At 34.9% G+C, this 22,644-nt stretch overlaps 4 protein-coding genes across 4 annotated transcripts; all 4 read right to left on the reverse strand.

Annotated features, from left to right (window-relative positions):
* Positions 1–1,979: 1,979 nt before the first annotated feature.
* LOC149682685 (uncharacterized protein F54H12.2-like) lies at positions 1,980–2,654 on the reverse strand. The gene has a single exon (XM_089834351.1). It carries the CDS (start codon positions 2,652–2,654, stop codon positions 1,980–1,982), a length of 675 nt encoding a protein of 224 aa, XP_089690477.1.
* Positions 2,655–2,786: 132 nt separating this feature from the next.
* On the reverse strand, positions 2,787–3,251 carry LOC149682686 (uncharacterized). The gene has a single exon (XM_089834352.1). The coding sequence runs from the start codon at positions 3,249–3,251 to the stop codon at positions 2,787–2,789; it is 465 nt and encodes a 154-aa protein (XP_089690478.1).
* Positions 3,252–4,712: 1,461 nt separating this feature from the next.
* Positions 4,713–5,840, reverse strand: LOC149682687 (uncharacterized). Its single transcript, XM_089834353.1, has one exon. It carries the CDS (start codon positions 5,838–5,840, stop codon positions 4,713–4,715), a length of 1,128 nt encoding a protein of 375 aa, XP_089690479.1.
* A 4,801-nt stretch (positions 5,841–10,641) lies between these two features.
* LOC149682688 (uncharacterized) lies at positions 10,642–14,424 on the reverse strand. Its single transcript, XM_089834354.1, has 2 exons — positions 13,447–14,424; positions 10,642–12,822 (listed from the first exon to the last, which is right to left on the reverse strand). The coding sequence occupies exons 1-2, from the start codon at positions 14,422–14,424 to the stop codon at positions 10,642–10,644; spliced, it is 3,159 nt and encodes a 1,052-aa protein (XP_089690480.1).
* Between the last annotated feature and the right edge of the window lie 8,220 nt (positions 14,425–22,644).

Consider the following 22,644-nt stretch of genomic DNA (forward strand, 5'->3'; position numbering starts at 1 on the left):
ATTTTGGCGTGATGTTGCTCGTTCGGTTGTAAACTAGCGAATGTTGATTCGAAAGCGTTCGAATTCTCTTTTATATAATTATTGATCGGGAAGGGGGGTGAGGGGGTGATGTAAGTGTTTTCGTTGGCTCTTTTAATAAGTAAAGGTTCTAATAATAAATTTATTTGATGTATTCTATGTTTAAATCTTAATTTACCTATTAAAAAATAATTTCTTCGATCTTCGTGGGGAATATGATATATTTTTATAACATTATTAAATTTAACCATAATTTTTAGTTTATGTATTTTTCTTCTTCTATTTTAGTTAAATCATGACAGGTTTTAAAAGATTTAAGACGTATAATATCGGGTACATCGGGTATTCTCGGTATGTTATTTGTAGGATATCCTTTTATAAATTTACAAGTAGGAAATTGTTTCCAATGTTCTTCGAAAGGGTCGGAGATTTTCATCCAGTTATTTAAAATACCGTTACAATGAAAACAACGTACATGATCACCATAATGTAAATAATAAAAGCCCGCTCTAGCTAAAGTTCCTTTATCAATTTCGGGGAAAGGAAAATGACAAAAACTGTGATATCTTTGAATTTCGTAGTTCATATTGGAGAGTCTAAATCGTAAATGAGAAATTTGTCGACGATGTTGAGATATTTATAGGAAGTTAAAAAAAAGGTGTATGACGTCAAAATAAATAAGATCGATATATACATTTAAAAAATATTTAATTACAATAAAATAAAAATACAAAATAATTAAGAATGAAAATTTAAAAATAAAATTTAAAAGTTTTACAAAATAATTACGAATGAAACAATTAAAAATAAAATTTAAAAGTTAATATTTTCTTTGTTTTATACAAATACGAAGCAAATAGTGCGCTTCTCTCAAAAGCGCACGGTTTTGAGCGATGGGAGAGAAATCGATGGGGGAATAAACATTTAACGGGGGGCTCATCCTCAATTTCCGTTGCCTTAGGGCAACCAATTTCGTTTAAATCAATAACGTCTTTAATATTAAACTTTTCTTCTAAAAAAGCGCATTTTTCTTTTCCTTTAGAAAAATAGGTGGCAACGTCTCGCGTTGCGTAATTAAAGCATGCCGATAGTCTATGGGAAGGTACGTCACCATCTCGGAAAGAAATGCCGTGGATGTATCGGGTAGTATAAAAATTGGTTCTTCGGTTATCGGGATCTACGTGGTATTCATCGTACGGCGATTTGAAGGTCCATGAAATGACGGAGGGTGTTGATTCTACGGTAGCGATGGCCAATTCTTTAGGTATAAACGACGGACGCTTATTTTCTTTAGTTTTTCCCAAAAGATAGTCGAATTCTACCACGACTGATTTAGACATATTGTCGGAGAAAAAATGAAGATCCGTACCAGGGTAGTTCTAGTTGAAGAGTACGAATAGTCCCAATAGGGATAGGTCCTATTTATACTACCCCGAGAAAACAAAAGTGGCGCGAAGATTAATGCTAATAATACCCTGTCAACTATAGTAATTACTGTCGAACATCTTTTGGTTTGGTAGAAATAATGCTTTTAAACATTTTGGATATAATAAATTCGTTTTTCAAAGGATCTTTCTTGAATTTTTTCATGAAAGAGGCGGAACTTTTTTTCTTAGATCTATGTAAAATATAGGCGATGCAAAAGGGTCCGCAAGATGAACTTGATAAGGATTGTAGTCTTCTTTTGTTATAAGACCATTTAGAAGAATTCGTTTTGATAAATATCCTGATTGATGGTACTACATTCCCAATAGCTAGTGAATCGAAGTAGTAGGCGTGTTTACGTCCGTCAAAGTATATAGCAATCCAATGAAGGCCTTTAGCCCTTTTAGGATCTAAATTTACTATTACCGATGAAGGGTAATTTTCTATTATTTTCGGTAACATGTCACTAGGGTAAACCCCTTTGAAATGTTTATAATTCTTTAAAATAGTCGTTATTTCTTGGGCATTCATTGTGTTTAACTAACAATAGAGACGTTTCTATTCTTGTCAATTTCTAGCAAAGATTGGAATTCCGAAAATACGATACAACTGAGTGTTTTCGCGAGAGCCTTTTTAAATCCTAGTTCTAGTCTCAGCTGCCCTTGTCGAACAAGGTTCCAATGATTTGTTTGACTAGCGGAATTATCTTGACTTAAATCGAAGCAGAATATGGCGTAACCAGCTGCAAATTCTTCGAAACTAATGTTTACTCCTTGGTCACTATAGTGTGTGTCAGAGCCGCTGAAAAGAGTATAGTAAGATCGTACGTACAGCCCCTTGTCAAAGTCAGGTCTTAAAGGTTTGGAAGGTATTTGTTCAGAGTTTGCAAAAAACGCTATATAATTAAGTCCGAAAGTTTCAAAATTTAAAGGGTTTTTCGAGAAAGAGCCATTATACGCCTCGTGATCTACGAAACATACTAAAGACCTATTAGGGTTGGGTCCTAAATATATATTTTCGATAGAAGTAGTTAATATGTTAGGAGAAATTGTGAAAACTTTCGTTTCGGTGCGAGTGAAAGCGTATTGAGCCGCTTTGACACTTAAGGCGTGCTCGTGTGCCAATAATATTTTAGGAGCGACTTGAACTTTAGGAACGTACAGAATAGCTTCGACTATTTCGTTTTTATACACTTTTCCGTCAGGCCCCATTAAACAAAACGAAGATTTGGCTCTATAAAGTTTCAATCTTAACCCTACACCATTAATTAAGAGTTTTGAAACGTTACAAAAATCCGAACAAAGAGCGAAATATGTTTCGAATTCTTATGATTTCGCGCAAAACTATTTTCTTTTTAGGTATCCTTGGTTTTCCGTTAGAGAATCCATTTTCCTGGCAGTATCTTTATAAAACATAGCCGTTTGTAAATGAGAGTTCATAGCGTCGGAACCGTAAGTCGTTATAGTAGATATAAAGGCGTACATATTAGCGGAAGCCGTAACGAGACAATCTCCGACGTATAAATCTACTCTTTCAAATTGACTATGTCCGAAATTATTTACCGGACCTACGTTATCCGTATCGCCTATATCGTCACCATTTTCATCGGTTATTTTATTTCGAGTGTATAACATTATTAAAGAAGTATCGGTATATTCGTTACCCGTACCTGGGCAATCAAATTCGATAGGTTGATCTCCTTTCAGAGATGTTAAAGGTTGTACAGCGATAGTTTTTATATTTTCGACAGACGTTTGCGTTGGAGGAATTGTATGTATGTCCAATTCCGAAAGAACTCCTTCAGCCATTTTTAATTTTTTATTATTTAATTAAAATTTGGAGAAAATATCACGTGGCGTCTTAAACGCCAGTTTTCTTTCAACTGATTTCAAATGATTCTTGACACGACGTTTTATAGTGTTTTTCTTCTTCTTCTTCTTCTTCTTCTTCTTCTTCTTCTTCTTCTTCTTCTTTAGGCTATCTTTTTTCTTAGTAGTTTTTCTTTTTTTAAGACCAGATCCGTATTGTTTTCTAACATTTTCTAACGTTTCGTTAGCTCTTCTTTTAACGGATTCTTTAAGATTTTCGCCTTTAACTACGTCGCTTAAAACGTTTTGAGACGTTCTTATTAATTGTTTTCCAACAAACTTTGCTCCTTTCACTAGAAAAGGGGCGACGTATCTACCGAATCTGGCCAGTATAGCCCCAATACCAAATCTGGTTTGTCCCCCATAGCCCCTTTGAAACGGTCTTCCCAGATATACGCTATTTATAACCCCTTGATCCGTTTGGGCTTGATTTAAGTAATAAGTATTATAATAACATGGCTGATGGTTTTTATTTTCTATCGCCGCTGTTCGACGCATTTTATGTGTAATTTACAAGACAAAGTCCCGAATTGAAATGGGGCATTTGTCCAAGATGATTCCTTATATCTATGGTTATCGTATCGAAATATTTTTTGGATAAGGGGATATAATGAGGGGAATCGAATGTTTTGACGATCGTAGAACCGTGTTTATTATTATAATAATCCACGGGTACGATTCTCAATAAAGGCACTGTCGAATTACCGACAATTTCGTTTTCGACAATATCCGTATAAATATATAATTCGGAAGGTACGTGAAAATTAAGACGCGCCGGATATTGGCTTGTGCCCTGTATATTTTTATTATCGACGAATCCTAAAATATCCGCCAAATGACGACTTAAACTTAAAAAAGCCGTCGAGTCGATAGATTCTTTATTTTTCTGTTTTACTATTACGTGACCGCTAATTCCATCGTGAATTAATTTTATAAATGCCGAAATACATATTTCGGTATTGTTAATAACTTGCAATATATGATCTATAGATTGATAATTTCCAGATCTAATATCCTCCACGAAGTATTTATCAACGTGAACTTCTTCTTCATCAACTTCTTGATCTTTTTTTCTCTTTTTCGCTTCCCCATCCTTTTTCTCGGAACTGTCAACGACTTCCCCGGGTAAAGGAGGGGCGGTGGTGGTAACAAAAGGCGTTTAGAAGGGAGAGGTTTTTGATTTTTTCTTTCTTTCGTTTGCAAGCTTTTGAATGTATTTCTTTTTTCCTCGCGAGTTTTTCGTTTTCGTTTTCTTTTAAAACGTTATAGAAACTGTTTGTATATATAATTTCTACTAAAGCTATATCCCAATTTTTATCGGAACTTTCTAAATTAATAGGATTAGGTAATTTTGTAATATACGACGAGATTTTGTTCGAAGGGAAAAAATCCACAGAGGAATCACTCGGTAGCGTCAGGTAAAATCCCGATTTGTTCGACATTTTCGGCTAACACCCAAGAATTTTGAGATTTGGGTAAACCTAAAAATTTCACGAAATATTCTAGTTTTCCTTTACGTTTTCTTTTCTTGAGAATAGATTCTATTTTGAAGCTACGAGGCTTGGAGCATTTAATGAGTTGTTGACTGTAGAAATACCCTTTTATATCTGAACCTTCCAAATCTTGCAATTTATATAAATGTGGAACTCTCGATTTTAAAATTCCGACAATTTTAAATACTTCGATCGAAAAGTTTCCTTCGTACCCTTTAGCGAAGGCCGATTTCAGTTTCGACACGCGTACGTAATCCCCCAATTGAAATTTGGGAGTCTTAACGATTATTTTCTTCGTTTTCTGGTCTTTTTTATAAATATTTTTATAAACTCTTAAAATATTGGTAGGGTTGACGTTATTCGGAGCCATTTTAATACTCGAATGATAAGCCGAATTATAGGCGTTATGAAAATTATCAATTTGATCGATGTATCTGTAAGTATTATAATGGGTGAAATATTTATGCATTCGTGTTTTAATCGTTCTATTGAATCTTTCTACGAAAGGGGCGTGGTGAGGTTCGGAAGTCATCGTGTCGAATTTAATATTTCTTTCTTTAAGAAACTTTCTGACTTTGAAATTAACAAACTCTTTACCCGAATCGAAATAGATTTTGAGAGGCGAATTGCTTTTATCCGGAGAGAACATAATTTTTAAACCTTTCAATACTTCGTCGGCCGTCTTTCGCTTTAAAGGGACAATGAAACCTTTTCTAGAGAAACAATCTGTGCCCATTAATAAATAATTGAAATTATCGTTATATTGAGAATAGGTTTTCATATCGACTAAATCCAATTCGAATCTGTCGCCTATATTAAAAACGGGTATTTTACGTCTAGGAAATTTTTTTAAAGGAGTTTTGTGTAAAGTATAAGCTTCCGAAGTTTCTAAAAATTCGCGTACATTTTTTCTCGAAATTCCTTTATCTTTTACGGCCTTATATAAAGATTCGATACTCGAAAATGAAGCGGGATGCGAAACGTCGAAATAGATTTCGTTTAAGGATTTTTCTTGATTGTTCGATAAGTCTCCCATTCTCCTTTGTTAAATTTTTTCTTTTTTATTCCCGGGGTTATTGTAAGAACGCGTTTTCTTTTAGGTTTTAAAATTGACCTATTCGGCGTTGTTGCGGTAGTAGTTTTATTTCTAAGTCTTTTTTACCTCTCCGTGTGACGTAGTCCAGGAGAGGTTCTGTAACGGCCGTGTCTGTGTGTGTGTCTGTCCGTTGTTACACCCACGTGACCGCGTTCGCAGTTTGCGTATCGGAGCAAACGTGTTCCCAATTTCCGGATCGCATTGACAGTCACAGAAATTTAGAAAATTGTATTTTTCTCCGTTGGCTACTCTATACTTGAGTTCTCACACCACCATGTTTGGTCTTCGTCCATCCCTCATGGACACCAGTCTGTACATACTGGCTTCTAATCACCACCATCTTCTGGTCTTCGTCCTTCCCACATGGACACCAGTCTGTACATACTGGCTTCTAATCACCACCATCTTCTGGTCATCGTCCATTCCACTTGGACACCAGTCTGTACATATTGGCTTCTAATCACCACCATCTTCTGGTCTTCGTCCATTCCACTTGGACACCAGTCTGTACATACTGGCTTCTAATCACCACCATCTTCTGGTCTTCGTCCATCCCACTTGGACACCAGTCTGTACATACTGGCTCCTAAACACCACCATCCACTGGCCTTCCGTCAACTCCACATAGACACCAATCTGTATCATTGGCTTCTAACACCACCATCCACTGGTCTTCCGTCTATTCCACATAGACACCAATCTGTATCATTGGCTTCTACTCCATTATCATCGTTTGGTTTTAGGATATACGCGGCGATCAGCTAGGGTTACGAGAAACGTCTAGCCTCCCTAAGGTGGGATCGCCACCAAAGGTTTTCGCAATTGCGCTTTTTCCTTACTCTTATAATGGAAACGAATCGTATATATACCCCAAAATTTGAAGAAAGTGGGCAAGAGGGGTACCCTTCACTTTAAACGTCAATATTAGCAAAGTTTGAGATGATAATAGGTATAACTTTATTTTAAACGATTTAACTATTATTAATGTTAATTTTTGAAGATTAAAATAATTAAAAATAATTATATTTATCTAAATATTAAAGATAAACCTCTCGTGCAAAGAGAGAGATTATCATCGCCTCCTATATCTGCCAAGGCCCGTGCATGCGATATATTTCATTCATTGCCTCCTATCTATCAAGGCCCGTGCATTGCGATATATTTTTCAAAACAACAACCTAAATGGGAAGCTCCTCTCAGAAACATAATAATTTCTTTTCTCTGTATATGAAATGAAAATATGGATAATATTGCGCTCCTTCTTTAATGGTATCAATCCTTGCCTGTCTATTAATATTTTACGTAGTAGTAATACGTTTTTAGCGAAGTCTAGAGAGGATAAACATAAGCGAGATTGTTTCGGAAAAAAAATACTGCTTCCACTAATGGGTTTATACTCCTTGTTACTCTTGTTGTCTGTGTGTGTCCGTCCATTGTTACACTAGTGCGTCGCGTTAGCAGTTAGCCTTGTGTTGATGTGTTAAGAAATCATACAGAACCTTAATATTCCCTTTTTCCATAATATAAAGTGAATATGTGGAAGTATTTTTCGTAATTATGATGCATTTAGTACTTTTGTAGCTTTAAAGCTCTGTTTCATTTTGATATTCCAAAGATTTTTTTTAATATTGTTATTTGAAATGGCTGTTTATATATTGCTTAAGCTATACTACATCTGTATATAGAATAATCATTGGTTTAGTGATTTCATGAAGAAAACTAAGACCTAGATTCCGGCGCGTATAACAAGTATTATCCGCAATAGGCTTAGTGAAACAAAGAGTAAATAATTGAGGCCTGAGGTGAAGTAAACTCTTGGCTTTGATTTTCGTGTCTAAAATGAAGAGACATCAACCGTTCAGAGTGAGCCGAAAGTTAAATACACTCTTAAATAATAATAATAAGGTTAGTAAAAGGGCTAATGGTAAACGGGTATTAACTACAGACTTATTATTCTCTTTATGGTGCGCATTGACTATTAGTGCGTCTAGCTACAAATTAGCTTTGTTGTTATTTAATGTTAACATTCATGTTGGCAAACTAAGAATATTGTTGAGGTGAGACGAGACGATAGTGTTTACACTGCAAACCAGTTGTGAATGTAGCTTTCAGAATATAGGGTAAACAGCTGAAGCGTAGACTTCATTTCCTGTTCTTTTCCCCATTGACTGATTTCCATGTGTCCAAGATTTATCCTTATTGGATGTAAAATGTCGTCTGCTTTACTGTAAATTCGCTATGTTTGGAATACTGCTTCAATATTTCGTAAATTTTTACTTCAAAAATGTGAAATAATTCCATATCTAGGTAAATACGTTTGTAGTAGTAGACCTCTTGACACGGAGAGGTAATATTTTGGTTTTCCCAACTTGTTTAATCGGTAACGAACTCGGTGTTGTTGTTAATTGAAATGATTGGGGTGTTGATGGTGGTGGTGGTGGGGACGGTTGTTGTTGTTGTTGTTGTTGTTGAAGAAGAAATAATGGTTTAGTTTTTTTAATGTAATTTTCGACAAATGGTTCGAATTCTTTCCATCCAATAGGTGGGGATAATAAAACGTTTCCTTCGTCGAAATATTTAATGGCGTAATAAACTAATTCGCTAATATCGCTATTTAATACTCGAGAATCGTCTATAAAAACGGACCCGTCTTTATCAGACCACTTTACTCTTCTTTCGTTAGTCGACAAATAATTTAAAATATCTCTCGCGCGTGATCTATATTCCATTGAAAATAAATTAATCCAAGGTTGTAAAGAATTATGTTCTTGAGGATTTTTAGTCGTTTGATATCTTTGCCATAATTGTTGATATAAAACCCATTTAGTTTTATCGTCTAAATTAACGTTGTTAATTATTTCGCGCATATCATTTTCCAAATTAGTTAACGTATTGACGTCGTTGGAAACCGGAGACGATTCGGGTTTTTCGTAGGGTACTAAAGTCATTTTTTAGCGAATTTCATTTTCTAGAACTAAATAAAGATCCAATAACAGACGCGGCCAAGGGTAAAAGCAAAGAAAAGATCCCTCCGCCTTTTTGATTAATTAATATTGATCTTTTTAATTTCCAATTAACTTTTTATCGGCGATTTTTCTTAATTTATTTTTATATTTAGATAACTTTTTTAAAATTGTTCGAACTTAATTCGAGATTTCCGTTAAGGGTATTAAGCGCGACTTCGCTTAGAGTTTCGATAAGTTCTTTATCGGCGTTTTTCAAAAGACCTAAACGTTGATTTCTTTTTAATTTACTTAAAGTTTTAATTAAATGTATATTCTTTTTAGCTAAACTTTGACAAAAATTTCCTTTCCTTCGTCGTTTCGAAGAAGGTCTTTTACGTTTCATAGCCATCTTAAAAATGAAGCTAGGTATCGAAATTTATCTTCTTTTATTTAGGAACGTAGATAGTAATTTTTTCATTCGGGAAAATATTAGTTCTAATTCTCCATTCCTCGGGACAATTTTGACTTAAATCGAATAATAAATAAGAAGAAGGATTTTTGGTAGCGTCTTTGTAACTTTCTTGAATAAATTTCCAATTATAGGGATCGATTTGTTTGAATAAAAAATTGACTTGCATTTTATCTCTAATTTGTCTAAATAAAATAATATATTTAGAGTTTAAAGATATTTCTCTTATATTTTTATGAAATAAATTTTGTACTAAAAATAAAACCGATATAGATCTATGATGACTATATTTAGTAAATATATCGGCTATTAAAGTACTTTTATTTTCGCTCATTAAATCGTCAATTATCATTAATATATTTTTAGAGCCGTCGTAAATAGTAATATCATCCGGTAATCCGCGAATAAAATTAATATTACTATTGCTTTTCATATCGTCATAAAAAGGTTGCCATTCCGAATAATAATAATCAATTTGATCAATTTTAGGTTTAAACATATATTCTAATTCTTTAATAATTCTATAACAGAATACTGTTTTACCGCTACCGGAACTACCGGCTAACAATATCGATGCTGGATGTTCAAAAGGTATTATCATACGTCTTACTTCGAACTTTATATTAATACGAATGAATCAAAAATAAGAAATGCTATTAAATAAATATTAATTAAATTATAATTAACGCGTTCGCGGTCGCGGATTTTACGCGCGCGCGGAAGGGGAGGCCAAAATCCCGCCCCCACCAAAAAATTTTTGGAGGGACGAAGTCCCTCCAAATATTTTTTTTCTTATTTCTTTACCATTCAAATAAATGTTTCAAATAAAGACACAATAAATTAAAAAAAGAGTATACTTTATTTACAAAATTCATTTATATCCATAAGGTAATGTTTCGAAATTGTTAGGTAAAATTCTTACTTTATCAAATATTATTCAGTATACTTTAGTTTCATCGCGAGATACGGCAATATGATTTGGTAATCTTCTAATTTGTTTCGGAATACGTATTTTAAAATCAGTAGTTTCATTTTCTTCAATTTCTACGCCTAATAAGGCTTTAAGGTTTTTTATATTTATAATTTTCTCCGAATTTATATCGAGCCTAAATCGTTTCACTTTAGTAATATTATATTTTTTCCCCGAGTCAGGATCAAATATTGACATGCTATAATTTTTAGGACCACCGCTTACGAATAATTGACAATACGCGTTCTTGCCAAAACATTCTAATTCATTTTTAAGTTGACCCAAATAATCTCCCGTAGGTAATAAAGGGTCTCCGTTAGGGGATAAATACAGTAATGAGTCAGTGTCGTAATAATATCAGGCTTGACCAACTTGTTCTAAAGACTCGAGTAAATGTAGTCTCGCCATTGCGGTAGTGTACGAGGCGACTACTACATTCGTGTGTTTGTGTTCAATTTCGTTTCCTTCGGTGGGTATATATTTAACTAGAATCGTCTTTTCGTTTATTGTCATAATACTTCTAACTTCGATTTCGGGATTTAATAATAATTCGAATAACTCGCGACCAGTTTTCAAAACTTCCGTTTTGGTTAAAACAGTTCTTTGCGCGAGTTTTCCCCATAAAGAATTAAGCATAAATTTTGCCAATGATCTTAACCCCTCGTTTTTCTTAATATTATCTAGATTCAAATCGATACCTTCCATTAATTTGAAATTTTTAACGTATTGTCTCTTTTCTTGTTCGGTGTTGCAATTTGATGGAAAAACGCTAGCCTCGGTTTTATATCTTAAAAAGGTATCGATATATTCTTGAAATAATCCCCCCTTTCCCGTTACTTTATCGTATTCGGTTATTTCATAGACCCAAGCTTCGATCTTTTTTAAAATTACGTAACCTCTATTAACAGCGTGTCTAAGTTCGTCAATAACCCAAGTACCGTTTAATTGTCTTTCGTGAGGCTCGTGGTTACATTTCTCTTGATTTTTAGTTTTGCAACACGTGTAACACAATGTAAAAACTAATTTATTGTTAATTTTAGCCGGAAGAACCGGGTGGTATAGGCTAGACGGGGGCAAAACTTCGCATTTTAGTAACCCTTCAAATTCAAAAATGTCGGGTATATTCTCGAGTAATATTTTGGGGTGACCTAACACGTTCTTTTTACATTTATTTACATAGGGATATAAAGATGTGAAATCTAAATAATGAATCTGTTCGGTACCCCTTGTTTCGTGGAATGTTTTCAAAGTATTTACTCGACCTCCGAAAAAGCTGTCTTTTGGATTCAAGGGTTCTTTAATTTTAGTTAATAAGTTCTCGTTCGAGAGAAACTCGTCAATTTCGGGATTATTTTTCTTTTCTAAATTCCACTCGCATTCCCAAATCGTGGACAATTTTATATTATTTGACGATCTCAGCTTGTTAATTATTTTCATCGTTCGAATCCATCTAGTATTTAAAGTTTGACCTGGATCACCCGATATAAGTTTATGTCTATTTAAAGGGAAGTAAACTTTACACCCGTGGAACCAACATCCGAAAAATTCAAACACTTCATTCTCGTACATCCCGTCTACTTTCATATTAAGGACTCTCGCTTCTTTCCCCGTATACGCCGATTGAATTGGAATGTTTCTTTTATGACTTAACCATACTAACCATTCAATCGCCACGCGAGATTGATTTTCTTTAAGGCGGTATAAATTCTTGGGTATTATTCCTATGGTATCTTTTTTTAAAAAGGTTTTGCGATAGACGTGACTACAAACCCCTGGCATTGTTACCGCCCCACATCGAAAAGGATCTACACCGACTCTATCTATTAAAAGTTTACGTAATATCATGCAACCTTTTCTTAAGATAGTCACGTCATTCGAGCAATATTTATTAAGATCTTTTAAAAAATTAAAACCATTTTCATATTGGGTTTCTTCGTTATACCATTTAAGAAACGATTCGTAATTTTTCGAGGTGAAATTTTCGCATCCGTAGGCTTCTTTAGGGGGTAATCCTTTCTCTATGACGTAATTAGTCTGTTCTTGATTGTTAATGTCGAAATTATGATCGACTACATTAAATAGAAAGTGGGGGAAATACCCCTTAGATTCGTCATCCTCTCTAAAGCCGAAAGTGGCGGGGAATTTAGCCAGAGCTACTGGGACGAATTTGTACGAGTCCAAGAAAATAAAATTGTAAAGTTTGATCTGATATACCTCGGTTCCATTCACGATTAATTCCGGCTGCCAATTTTCGTCGCGCCCCATTATTTCTCTTAATAAAAATTGCTGGTCGTATTTACTACCGTTATGGCTAATTATAACGACGTTTTTAACGTCGGCCATTGTTCTTAGGTACTCGATAAAACCGTGTATAGGATTCGATCCGGCGAATTTTCTTTCTCTGTTTCCAAATTGACCGCATAACGCGCAAAATCTTAAATTTATTTCGTCGACGCAGTTTTCGCAAACAATTTGACTAATAAGTAATATCGCTTGATGTTCGAATCCTTTCTCTTTACCGTCTTCTTCGTACCGATTCTATGTCGAAAAACACGAAGACGAAACTCGGTAAATTAGTTTGTCTTTTCTTCGCGGACGAAGCTAAAATCGGGGCATCTTTGATTTTTTTGAATATAACAAAGATGGTCGGGACCCTGATATTTTCCACACACGTTGCAATACATTTCCCCGCAGATATGTTTTTCTTTTCTTTTGCTATAATCTATAACCTTAAAACATAACGAACAGAGAAATAATTTTTCGCAAAGAGGTTTAGGGCCTTGTAAATGACTTTGAAAACATTCCTCGCCCCTAAACGTTCTTAAACATTTGTCGCAATTTAGGTGTTCGCCTACGCAAATTTTACCTCTCACGCATCTATAGCAGAAATCATTACATTGATGATTTTGATATTGCCAATAAGGAACTAAACATTTAAAACAAAATCTGTCGTGTCCAAAAAGGGGTCTAATGTTCGTTATCACGTTATAATGAATTTTTTTCGTTTAAGAGAAACAACCTCGGTCTCTCGTCGTCAATTTCCCCCAATGTTAATATCGGTACGTTATTTTCGAATTTATATATTAATATAGAAAACTGATTTAAACAATTTCTAAATTTAGCGAGGGATTCGGCATTACCGCAATCTTTGTTAGGTCTGACTCCCGCTTTGACGCAAAGCTTGAGCGCTTCGTCTTTTTGCTTTGAGTTATTAGACTTTCTGATGTTTTCCCAATGACGTTTAATGAACGTATCGTTGGTATTGTCATTCTTATGCTCCCAATGCGCTTTCGCGACAACCAAGGAACGCGGAAGACACAATACATCCGAATTTTCTATACGGGTAATTCCCCTTCGATCGCGACAAAATAAATTGTAAGGTTTAAGACCACCCGGTTTCTTACGACCGCGACCTTCGGGAACCCTTACCACGTGAAACGTTATATTTATAGGACCCATGAAAAATTTCTCTAGCTCATCAATGTACAATATCTCGGATATTTGTTCAAATATCGAATCAATATCTATCTGATCCGCTCTTTGAAGCGATATTTCTAACTCGTTTCTTAATGGTAAATTGTAACTACTCATAGATATTTGAATATAATCTGTTGGTTTGTATTGCCTTAAAACAGTTTCTACTATATTCCGAATACCTTCCATTATATCGTCCGTTATTTTAACGACTAATTCTCTTCCGTGTAAATTGAACTGTTCTATGTATTTTTGATTCTGACTTATTATTTGGCAACAAGGTAAATCATTTATCAAGGAAGGTTCCACCCCTCTTCCTATTTGGTTATACGTAATATCGTCCTCTTCGCTAGAACTGGGTAAAAGTTCAACTTCCCGAATCGATTCGTCATCGCTTGGTTCAATCTCGTTGATTTCATTTGGTTCCTCTTCTATCGCGTCTCCTTCTAGTTTGTTGTTATTTTCTTCGAGATAATTCAATATATCCCTGTCATACTGCGAATTCATAAAGTCTTCCTCGAGTGTTAAATTTTCATTTAATTCTAAACGTCTTTCTTCTATACTGTGTTCGTATAAAGGTCTAAATGGTTGCGGTATAAAACTATGTAAAGTCTCTAGTTCTTCTGATGTTTCGCAAGATTTCGGCGAAAGTTTGACGGCGCTCATAAATCGAATTATTTCTACGAACGCTTCTAGAACTCCGAAACTCGCGTTTTTAAGAAATATTGGTATTTCTAATGGAAAAGTCTTTAAAGGACCGACGTATAGAAAATGGCATAGGAAAAAATAAAATCTATATATTTTTTCGATAGGCCAAGGCCTACAACAGGCTAGTTCCTCCAATTCCCAAATCAAACCTTCCGCGCGTCCATAATTTTGGAAGGTTTAAGTCGATAGGTGCGTGTTTCTCAAGACGTATTCTGGAAAACTATTACGTACAACTAGAGTACAACTCCGTATTTATACTCTCCTATAACTTTCCCCTCCCTCGCACCCTCTACGGTTACTTCTTACTTTAGTTTTGACATGTTGAAGCTGGCAAAATTAATTACCTAATAGTACCTTTCATTGAATCATGTCAACAATAAATAGCAAATACGTTATTATTTCGTATAAAAGGAACAGTTGCCTTTAAGCGATAAATTACTATCCCCTAAAAATACGCCTCTTTCAAATTTGTCATCATGTAAACAGTGAAGAAACTTAAAGAGGACCGGTAATTATTAGTTGTCAACAAGGTGAAATGAAAAGGTATTTACTAACGTTTAAAAGGTCGTAATTCACTTAATCTTCACGATCCCCTCAACAATAAAATAGTAAATAAGTTCTTATACCGAAAAAAGACTTTAAATACCTTCAATATAATAATCGGGTTTTCCTATTATTCATACCTATTATAAAAAATACTCCTCTATGTGTCAAGAAAAGGAAATAAAAGAGGTCCCTTAATTATTGGTTGTCAACAAGGTGAAATGCAAAGGTATTTACTAACGTTTAAGAGGTCATAATTCACTTAATTTTCGCGATCCCCTCCACAATAAAATAGTAAATATGTTCTTATACCGAAAAAAAGACTTTAAATACCTTTAGTATAATAATCGGGTTTTCCTATTATTCATACCTATATTATAAAAAATGCTCCTCTATGTGTCAAGAAAAGGAAATAAAATAGGACCCTCAATTATTGGTTGTCAACAAAGTGAAATGAAAAGGTATTTACCAACGTTTAAAAGGTCCTGATTCACTTAACCTCTAAGAGAATATAAGAAAGATACGAATAATAGAAAGTCTTTGTGAGGTGTTTTACGGGACCAGGTGCTATATTGTTACTACCCCCACTATTTTCAAATAAAAGAGGGCCACTAGTTACTGATAATTATTAGTTGTCATTCACCTGTCAACATGGAAACAAGTCGTAATGAAAGGAAAATAGCATCGTAAAAAACCAAATACTATTGTTATTTCTTTGTGTTTTATTATAATTCTGGGAATTTTGGAATTTGTAAATTTATGGTTTCAGAACTTTGACATTAAGATAAATTTAAGATCAAACAATGAGACTAAAGACTATCCATCTTATTTACATTTACAACAATACCCTAATAGTACCAACGCTAATTTTCGAGTATAAATAGGACCCCTACTTTACCATATTACCCACACTTTCTCGACGAACACCGACCAGGAAACATGGAACACGGAGACTCTAACAGTAAATATAGATTTTTTAGCCCCTTAACTCTCTCTCTTAATATTTAAAGAAACTCTGTCTCTTTATTTAAGTCTCTTTCTACGACCCGAATACCGGCGTCAGAAGAAAAGTCTCTATTTCTCCGATTAAGAAAATCAATACCCGTTTTCATTTAAGCGATAAATTATGCTTAAATTTCGGCTTTGAGAATTTACACCTAGACATAGAACTCCGTATTAACAACAAAAACTCTTTCGAAACCTTCGCTTTAACCGACGACGACTTTCACAATCTGCTCTTAAGGGGGAAGACAACTGAAGACTAATCAAAATAGCCCGTTTTAGTTCGAGTCCAGTCCCCAAAATAATAGCCCTATACGGATAAAATTTTACTGACTTATAGTTCAAACCTTCTCCTAACGATTAAAATATTTTTCATTATTTTTAACTCAATATTTAAGTCAGAATATTTTTTCCCGCCGGTGAAGTTTTGGATGTAGTTATTCGAGTCCAACTCTTACAATTCAATACCTAATGTTTTGTCCAATATGTCATTCGAAAGACAAGTTTGAGCTGTATCGATTAAAATAATTTTCAATTAAATCCGTCCACTAATAAAAGAGCTGCACCAGAAAAACTTCAAATTTAGACAGCTTCAATACTTAATTCCTAGAGGGCACCCTATCTGGGTATAGGCTAAACTCTGAACTTCTCATACTATGTAGAATTTTTCCTTCTATGCTGGTATAAAGACTAGCGGAACGAAGGGCAAAGGCAAAACTGGTCGGCTGGCCCCCACAGCGAGATTTTGAAGTTTTTTGTTGTACAGAACTACCGAGGGGAGGGGTTAATACGGGAGACTGAATGCGATTTACAAAGGCTTCATTCGCTTCGTCAAAGAATTTTGTTGCTCGTGGATTTCGGGGCTATTCCCGCTTATCACCAACAAAATTCTAGTTTATCCTTCTTGAAATTAAGCCTCACTGACCCTCTCACGGGTGTTCAAATAAAATTTACTTTACTAAAGGATTTTTAATAATTAAAGGGAGTCAGAAATGGTCATACAACCAGTTTTAATCGATTTAGATTAATTTAAAGTAATTTTCATGTTATTTTATTATTCTAAATATATATAGCTTCCACTAAAAGGGCTAGAGATATTTCCTCCCCCTCTCTCAGCTTTAACTGCAGTGCAGTCAGGTCCTCTGAAATTAGCCGACTTTGTCCAGTAACGAGTGAAACTGAATTGCTAGCCTTCCTCTCTACATTTTGTTTGGCTCACAAACGGTCTGGCGTCGAAAAGAGATGTGGTCGTTGTCTGATTCTTGGTATTGCCGTAATATTTCTTCCTATAATGTCGTTGGCGCTTATTGCGACTAAGAACTTTACCTGGTGGTCTTTTGTTTTCTATTAACTTGATTTTTTTCTTAGGGGTGATTAAGGAAGACTTAACTCTGTTGCCATAAGCATTTTAATTTCGAAGTTGGTCAGGAAAAGTTTTGCTAAATAAATTAAAAACTAATCTCGTTGTAACAAAATTGACTACTAGTGGCGGTAGAGAGGGGCGTAGACTGTGTATCCCTCCATCTGGGCTCGCTCTTGTAAGAGGGGATACTGTACGCGCCCAGTAGGGGGATGACAGTCATGACACTGAGTTAAGAGAGAAGAGTATGACGTTTGCATACGCACTGCAATTACTGTATTAAAATGATGCAAAGGTTCACTAACCGTAAACTGCGTGTACATTTTAGGAGTAAGACTCACACCTCATCTGACACTCAAATTATCCCTTCTTTCGAATAGCGCTACATTTATTGTGCATTAGGCCTAGTCCAGACCCTGTTAAATGTCACCATGTTTCAGATGAATACTTCAGTGCCTTCAAAGCTATACTAAATGTATTTCAATAGGGAAGAGAAGTACAGCTCTAGTTTTATAGGTATTGTAGTTTCAATAAAAAACACTTTACAGATATTACAAGCGTTTCTATTGAAAAAGGGGTAACGGTGTCACGCGAGGGGCAAACCACTCGCGTAATGGTGGTCAATGAAAGAAATTGCGCTATGCAAAGATAAAATTCCCGTAACATTCTCAGGTGTTCGCAGGTCAGGTGGACGGATTTAATTGAAACTTATTTCAATCGATACAGCTCAAAATTGTCTTTCGAATGACATTTTGGGCAAAAAAATAGGTATTGAATTGTAAGAGCCAAAACTTCACCAGCGGGAAAAAATATTCTGACTTAAATTTTGAGTTAAAAATAATGAAAACTATTTTAATCGCTACGAGAGGGTTTAAACTATAAGTGAGTAAAATTTTATCCGTATGGGGCTATTATTTTGAACACTGGAATCGAACTCTTTTGGGTTGTCTTCAGTGATCTTCCCCCTTAATAAAAAATGTCGAGGTGAACATCCCTTCTTGTTCAGGTCGCTATCTATCCCTGATCAGTAACGCACGCCCTTTCCCTTTCACTGGTAATCTTAACCGCGCTTGAAAAAAAAAAAAAAAAATTCCCCATTTTCAAAGATGCGAGATCAGGTTCGTCTCACCTTATGGTCAATACATTAAAGCCTTCATGACAGTTATTTCTATCGGCGTTAGTATAGCGTTGAATAATAATAAATAGTTAACTGAATTCCGTTACAGGGATGGTTTATAGAAGGAAAACTTCTAAATATCCACTATAATACCTACTACACGGGGGATAGAATTGTGTTATTCCCCGCAGATCTGAGCGCCATCGTTTGAAAAAGATTCGAACTTTAGGTCAGTTGTCCTCCCCCTTAAAGATTGGTCCTCTAGACGGTTGGACATCGGGGAATGAACCCCGTCAATTCGAAGCGCTCCTTTCTACCAACGGCAATAGAAAAGTAGTCGCTCTCGCGTCTAAAGATTGTTTAAAATTTTATTCCGAAATCAATGATAAAAAATTGTGTGAAATAACTCCTTTGAAGCTTACGAATTAAATAGAAGCTCAGAAACCATTAACACTCATTTACTTAGACTAAGATCTCATAAGGTCGTATTCAGAACCATGATTGAAGTTATAAATGATTATCTTTCGAGTATTTACGAAATGCTTTTCGACACTAAAATACTCCCCTCTCATTTATACATGATTGAAGAACACGAAAAATTTGATCGCGTTTACAGTTATTTTACAAATTACATCTCCGCTTTTAAAATTATAAAAGAATTTGAAGAGAAATTGAAAAATCAAGAAATTGAAAACGAATTTAACAATTACAATATCTTTAGTATATTAGCTGGACAACTTTATATTTTAAAGGATTGCATTAATTTTTAAAAAAAGGTCTTATTAAAAGGCTTTTTTATGTTTTGTATTGTTTTATTGGAATATTTGTGACATTTGAATATTATTTCTGATGTATTGTCAATTTTCTTATACCTTTAGTTATGAATTTGTGGTAATATTTTAAAGGATTGCATTAATTTAAAAAGAGGTCTTATGAAAAGGCTTTTTTATGTTTTGTATTGTTTTTATTAGAATATTTTTGACATTTGGATATTATTTCTGATGTATTGTCAATTTTCTTATAACTTTAGTTATTTAATAAAGTTTTTAAACTTTATACACGTTTGTTATTTTTTAAAAACATGTATTAGGGTCTTGGTCATCTTGTTTTCCTACTACAACGTACCCTTTTAAATAAGATCCGAAAAGAACAAATCTGAGCTTAAAGAGGACCCCTCTCGACTCGAAGAAATTCTTCTTTTTTTCCCTCAAATAAGGATGACCATACCGACATCTAGCGGTGAAAAAAATATCTTTCCCTATAAACCCAAAAAGAGTTTCGCCTCTCTAAAATATATATTTTCCCTGTAGTACAAATGGGGGAAGGGGGTTGAAAATATGGTCGTCGAGGGTCCCTATAAACCCTAAAAAAGATTTTCCCTATAATACCAAATGGGGGTCGGCAAAGGGGGGTCGCAGAAAAAGAGTACAAAAATGGGGGAGGGGAGGGGGGAGTTTTCCCTATAATACAAAAGGGGGTCAGCAAGGGGGGTCGCACGGGAGATCCATTCCCTGTACTGCCGTATTATTCTCTTACCCGCCATCGGTAATCTAGCTTAATTACCCGCCATCGGTAATCTAGCTTAATTACCCGCCATCGGTAATCTAGCTTAATTACCCGCCATCGGTAATCTAGCTTAATTACCCGCCACCGGTAATCTAGCTTAATTATCCGCCACCGGTAATCTAGCTTAATTATCCGCCATCGGTAATCTAGCTTAATTACCAGCCACCGGTAATCTAGCTTAATTACCAGCCACCGGTAATCTAGCTTAATTACCAGCCACCGGTAATCTAGCTTAATTACCTGTAATCGATCGTTAATCTAGCTTAATTACCTGTAATCGTTAATCTAGCTTAATTACCTGTAATCGTTAATCTAGCTTAAGTACCTGTAATCGTTAATCTAGCTTAATTATCCGCCATCGGTAATCTAGCTTAATTACCCGCCATCGGTAATCTAGCTTAATTACCCGCCATCGGTAATCTAGCTTAATTACCCGCCACCGGTAATCTAGCTTAATTACCCGCCATCGGTAATCTAGCTTAATTACCCGGCACAGGTAATCTAGCTTAATTACCCGCCACCGGTAATCTAGCTTAATTACCCGCCATCGGTAATCTAGCTTAATTAGGCACCAACGGTAATCTAGCCTAATTAGGCGCCAACGGTAATCTAGCCTAATTAGGCGCCAACGGTAATCTAGCTTAATTAGGCGCCAACGGTAATCTAGCTTAATTACCCGCCACCGGTAATCTAGCTTAATTACCTATAAGCGTTAATCTAGCTCAATTACCTGTAAGCGTTAATCTAGCTTAATTACCTGTAATCGTTAATCTACTTTAATTACCTGTAATCGTTAAAGCAGTCTTATCTCACTATCGATAGGCCATTTCAACCAAAAGGCATTAAGAAAAAACAATCGGATTATTATGACGCAACTATACGTAAAAAAAGGCCAATATTGGTCGCGCTGATATTTACCAATAAAACAGCGTATCCATGCTAAAATATCGCAGATTGGGGTAGTTTTTAAAATTTAAAATTAAACATACTTAAAATTAATTTTTCTAAAAAACCTTAAAAACGGTCCTAGAAAAAGGTTTAAATTTTGATATAAAACCGTTCCTAAACGTAACAAACGAATATTTCATTTCAAAAGGGTGGCCACAAAATGGCTAAATTTGAAAAAACTCCATGTTATTTCTAGGGGAAAATTTAACTTTTTCACCAAAAGGGCTGAATCATTTTATGCAAATGAAAACCACCCTTAGCAACTTTATTTTTTATAAAATAAACTAATGAGTGGATCTTTTTGAAATTTTAACCACATATTGAATTGTAGTTCTGTGGAATTTTTTCAAAGCAGTTAATACGATACAAAAAAAGTTATAACCAATCAAAAAATCATCCTTATACATTAAAGTCGGTATGAAGTCTTATCTAAGAGAGCTATCGCTCTCCTAGAATTTATGAAAAAACTTTCGGTATAAATTATTAATCATGAATATTGAAGTATAGAATGTGCGGTTTTCTGCAAGAGTGGTTAAATTAAAGTTGTTTCAGTGAAATGGAATCTCGTTTTTTATTCATTTGTCCTCTTCTGCGACTGCGTACAGTATGATATTTTAACTCCATAGAAATATTATGAACTTTTCTCTTGGTCGGATTAGTCTTTTCTGTGATAGGTTTTGTTAGGCAACCCATATTGTTGAGTTTCCAGTATAAATAATGAGATTCGAATCAATCGACATTATCAGGAGCAATGCTTAATACTGTTGCCGGCGTTGATGATGAAATTTTTTCGAAAGCTCCCTTTTTTAGTACACATGGGGCTGGAAACTGCTCCCCCATCTAAAGTCGAGGCGCGATGCGATTAGAGGAGTAGATAATGTTTTAAAGGGTCATCATAAATGAAAATTCGATTTAGAAACTTACTAACCTTTCACAAAATCGCGAACTAAGTATTTGATCGAATGTTATGAAAACGGATATGTATAAAATCAACTAATCTGGGTGTACGGTAGTGCACCCGTCAAGTTTGAGCACTTCGTGCACTCACGAAAATCACTCCGAACACTCGCCAAAAATACTTCGGACACTCTTTTCTTGAAGAAAATTGGGCACTTAAAAGTTCCCTGTATCTTCATTGAAGCTAAAAGTGGAATTCTGAAATTTCACATAGCAAGATAACTAAATGGTTCGAATATATTACCCCCAAATAACAAGTTTGTAGCTATTATAGTTTACGGAATATTAAAAATAATTAAATTAATTTGGGATTCAGGTAGTAATTAATTCATAAAGAATGAAAATGTTTTTAAAAAAATCAAGAAACATTTTTTGTTCTTAATTCAAAAACTAGATGTCGTGGAGCTTCAATCAAAGGTTTACGCAGTTGCGCACTTGCGCTGTTCGTACTTGTAACTGTATTTCGAAACCGTTATATACTACCAGAAATACACAGTATAATATATCTCTTCCTAAGAAGTATTCCACAAAGTAACATGATTCTTCCCAACATCGGAACAATTAGAGCAAGGTTGCAAAACCGAATCACAGTTCCCTTATCATTACTTTCCTATCACTTGTACCTTGTTAATTTTGTGCTACGTCAAGACGAAGTTTATGGGTTGATTGCTGAGGATTTCAGTTG

Source organism: Phalangium opilio, unplaced genomic scaffold (assembly GCF_054372755.1).
Source record: "Phalangium opilio isolate 3A_F unplaced genomic scaffold, DU_Popi_V2 ptg000038l_1, whole genome shotgun sequence".
NCBI lineage: Eukaryota > Metazoa > Arthropoda > Arachnida > Opiliones > Phalangiidae > Phalangium > Phalangium opilio.

Bases quoted from the DNA above. Each gene is read 5' to 3' on its own strand.
- LOC149682688 (XM_089834354.1), bottom strand. From the start codon at position 14,424: ATGAGCGCCGTCAAACTTTCGCCGAAATCTTGCGAAACATCAGAAGAA. The intron at 12,823-13,446 runs GTCAGACCTAAC...TTTTCGACATAG, and splicing joins AGCTTTGCGTCAAAGCGGGA to AATCGGTACGAAGAAGACGG.
- LOC149682685 (XM_089834351.1), bottom strand. From the start codon at position 2,654: ATGGGGCCTGACGGAAAAGTGTATAAAAACGAAATAGTCGAAGCTATT.
- LOC149682687 (XM_089834353.1), bottom strand. From the start codon at position 5,840: ATGGGAGACTTATCGAACAATCAAGAAAAATCCTTAAACGAAATCTAT.
- LOC149682686 (XM_089834352.1), bottom strand. From the start codon at position 3,251: ATGGCTGAAGGAGTTCTTTCGGAATTGGACATACATACAATTCCTCCA.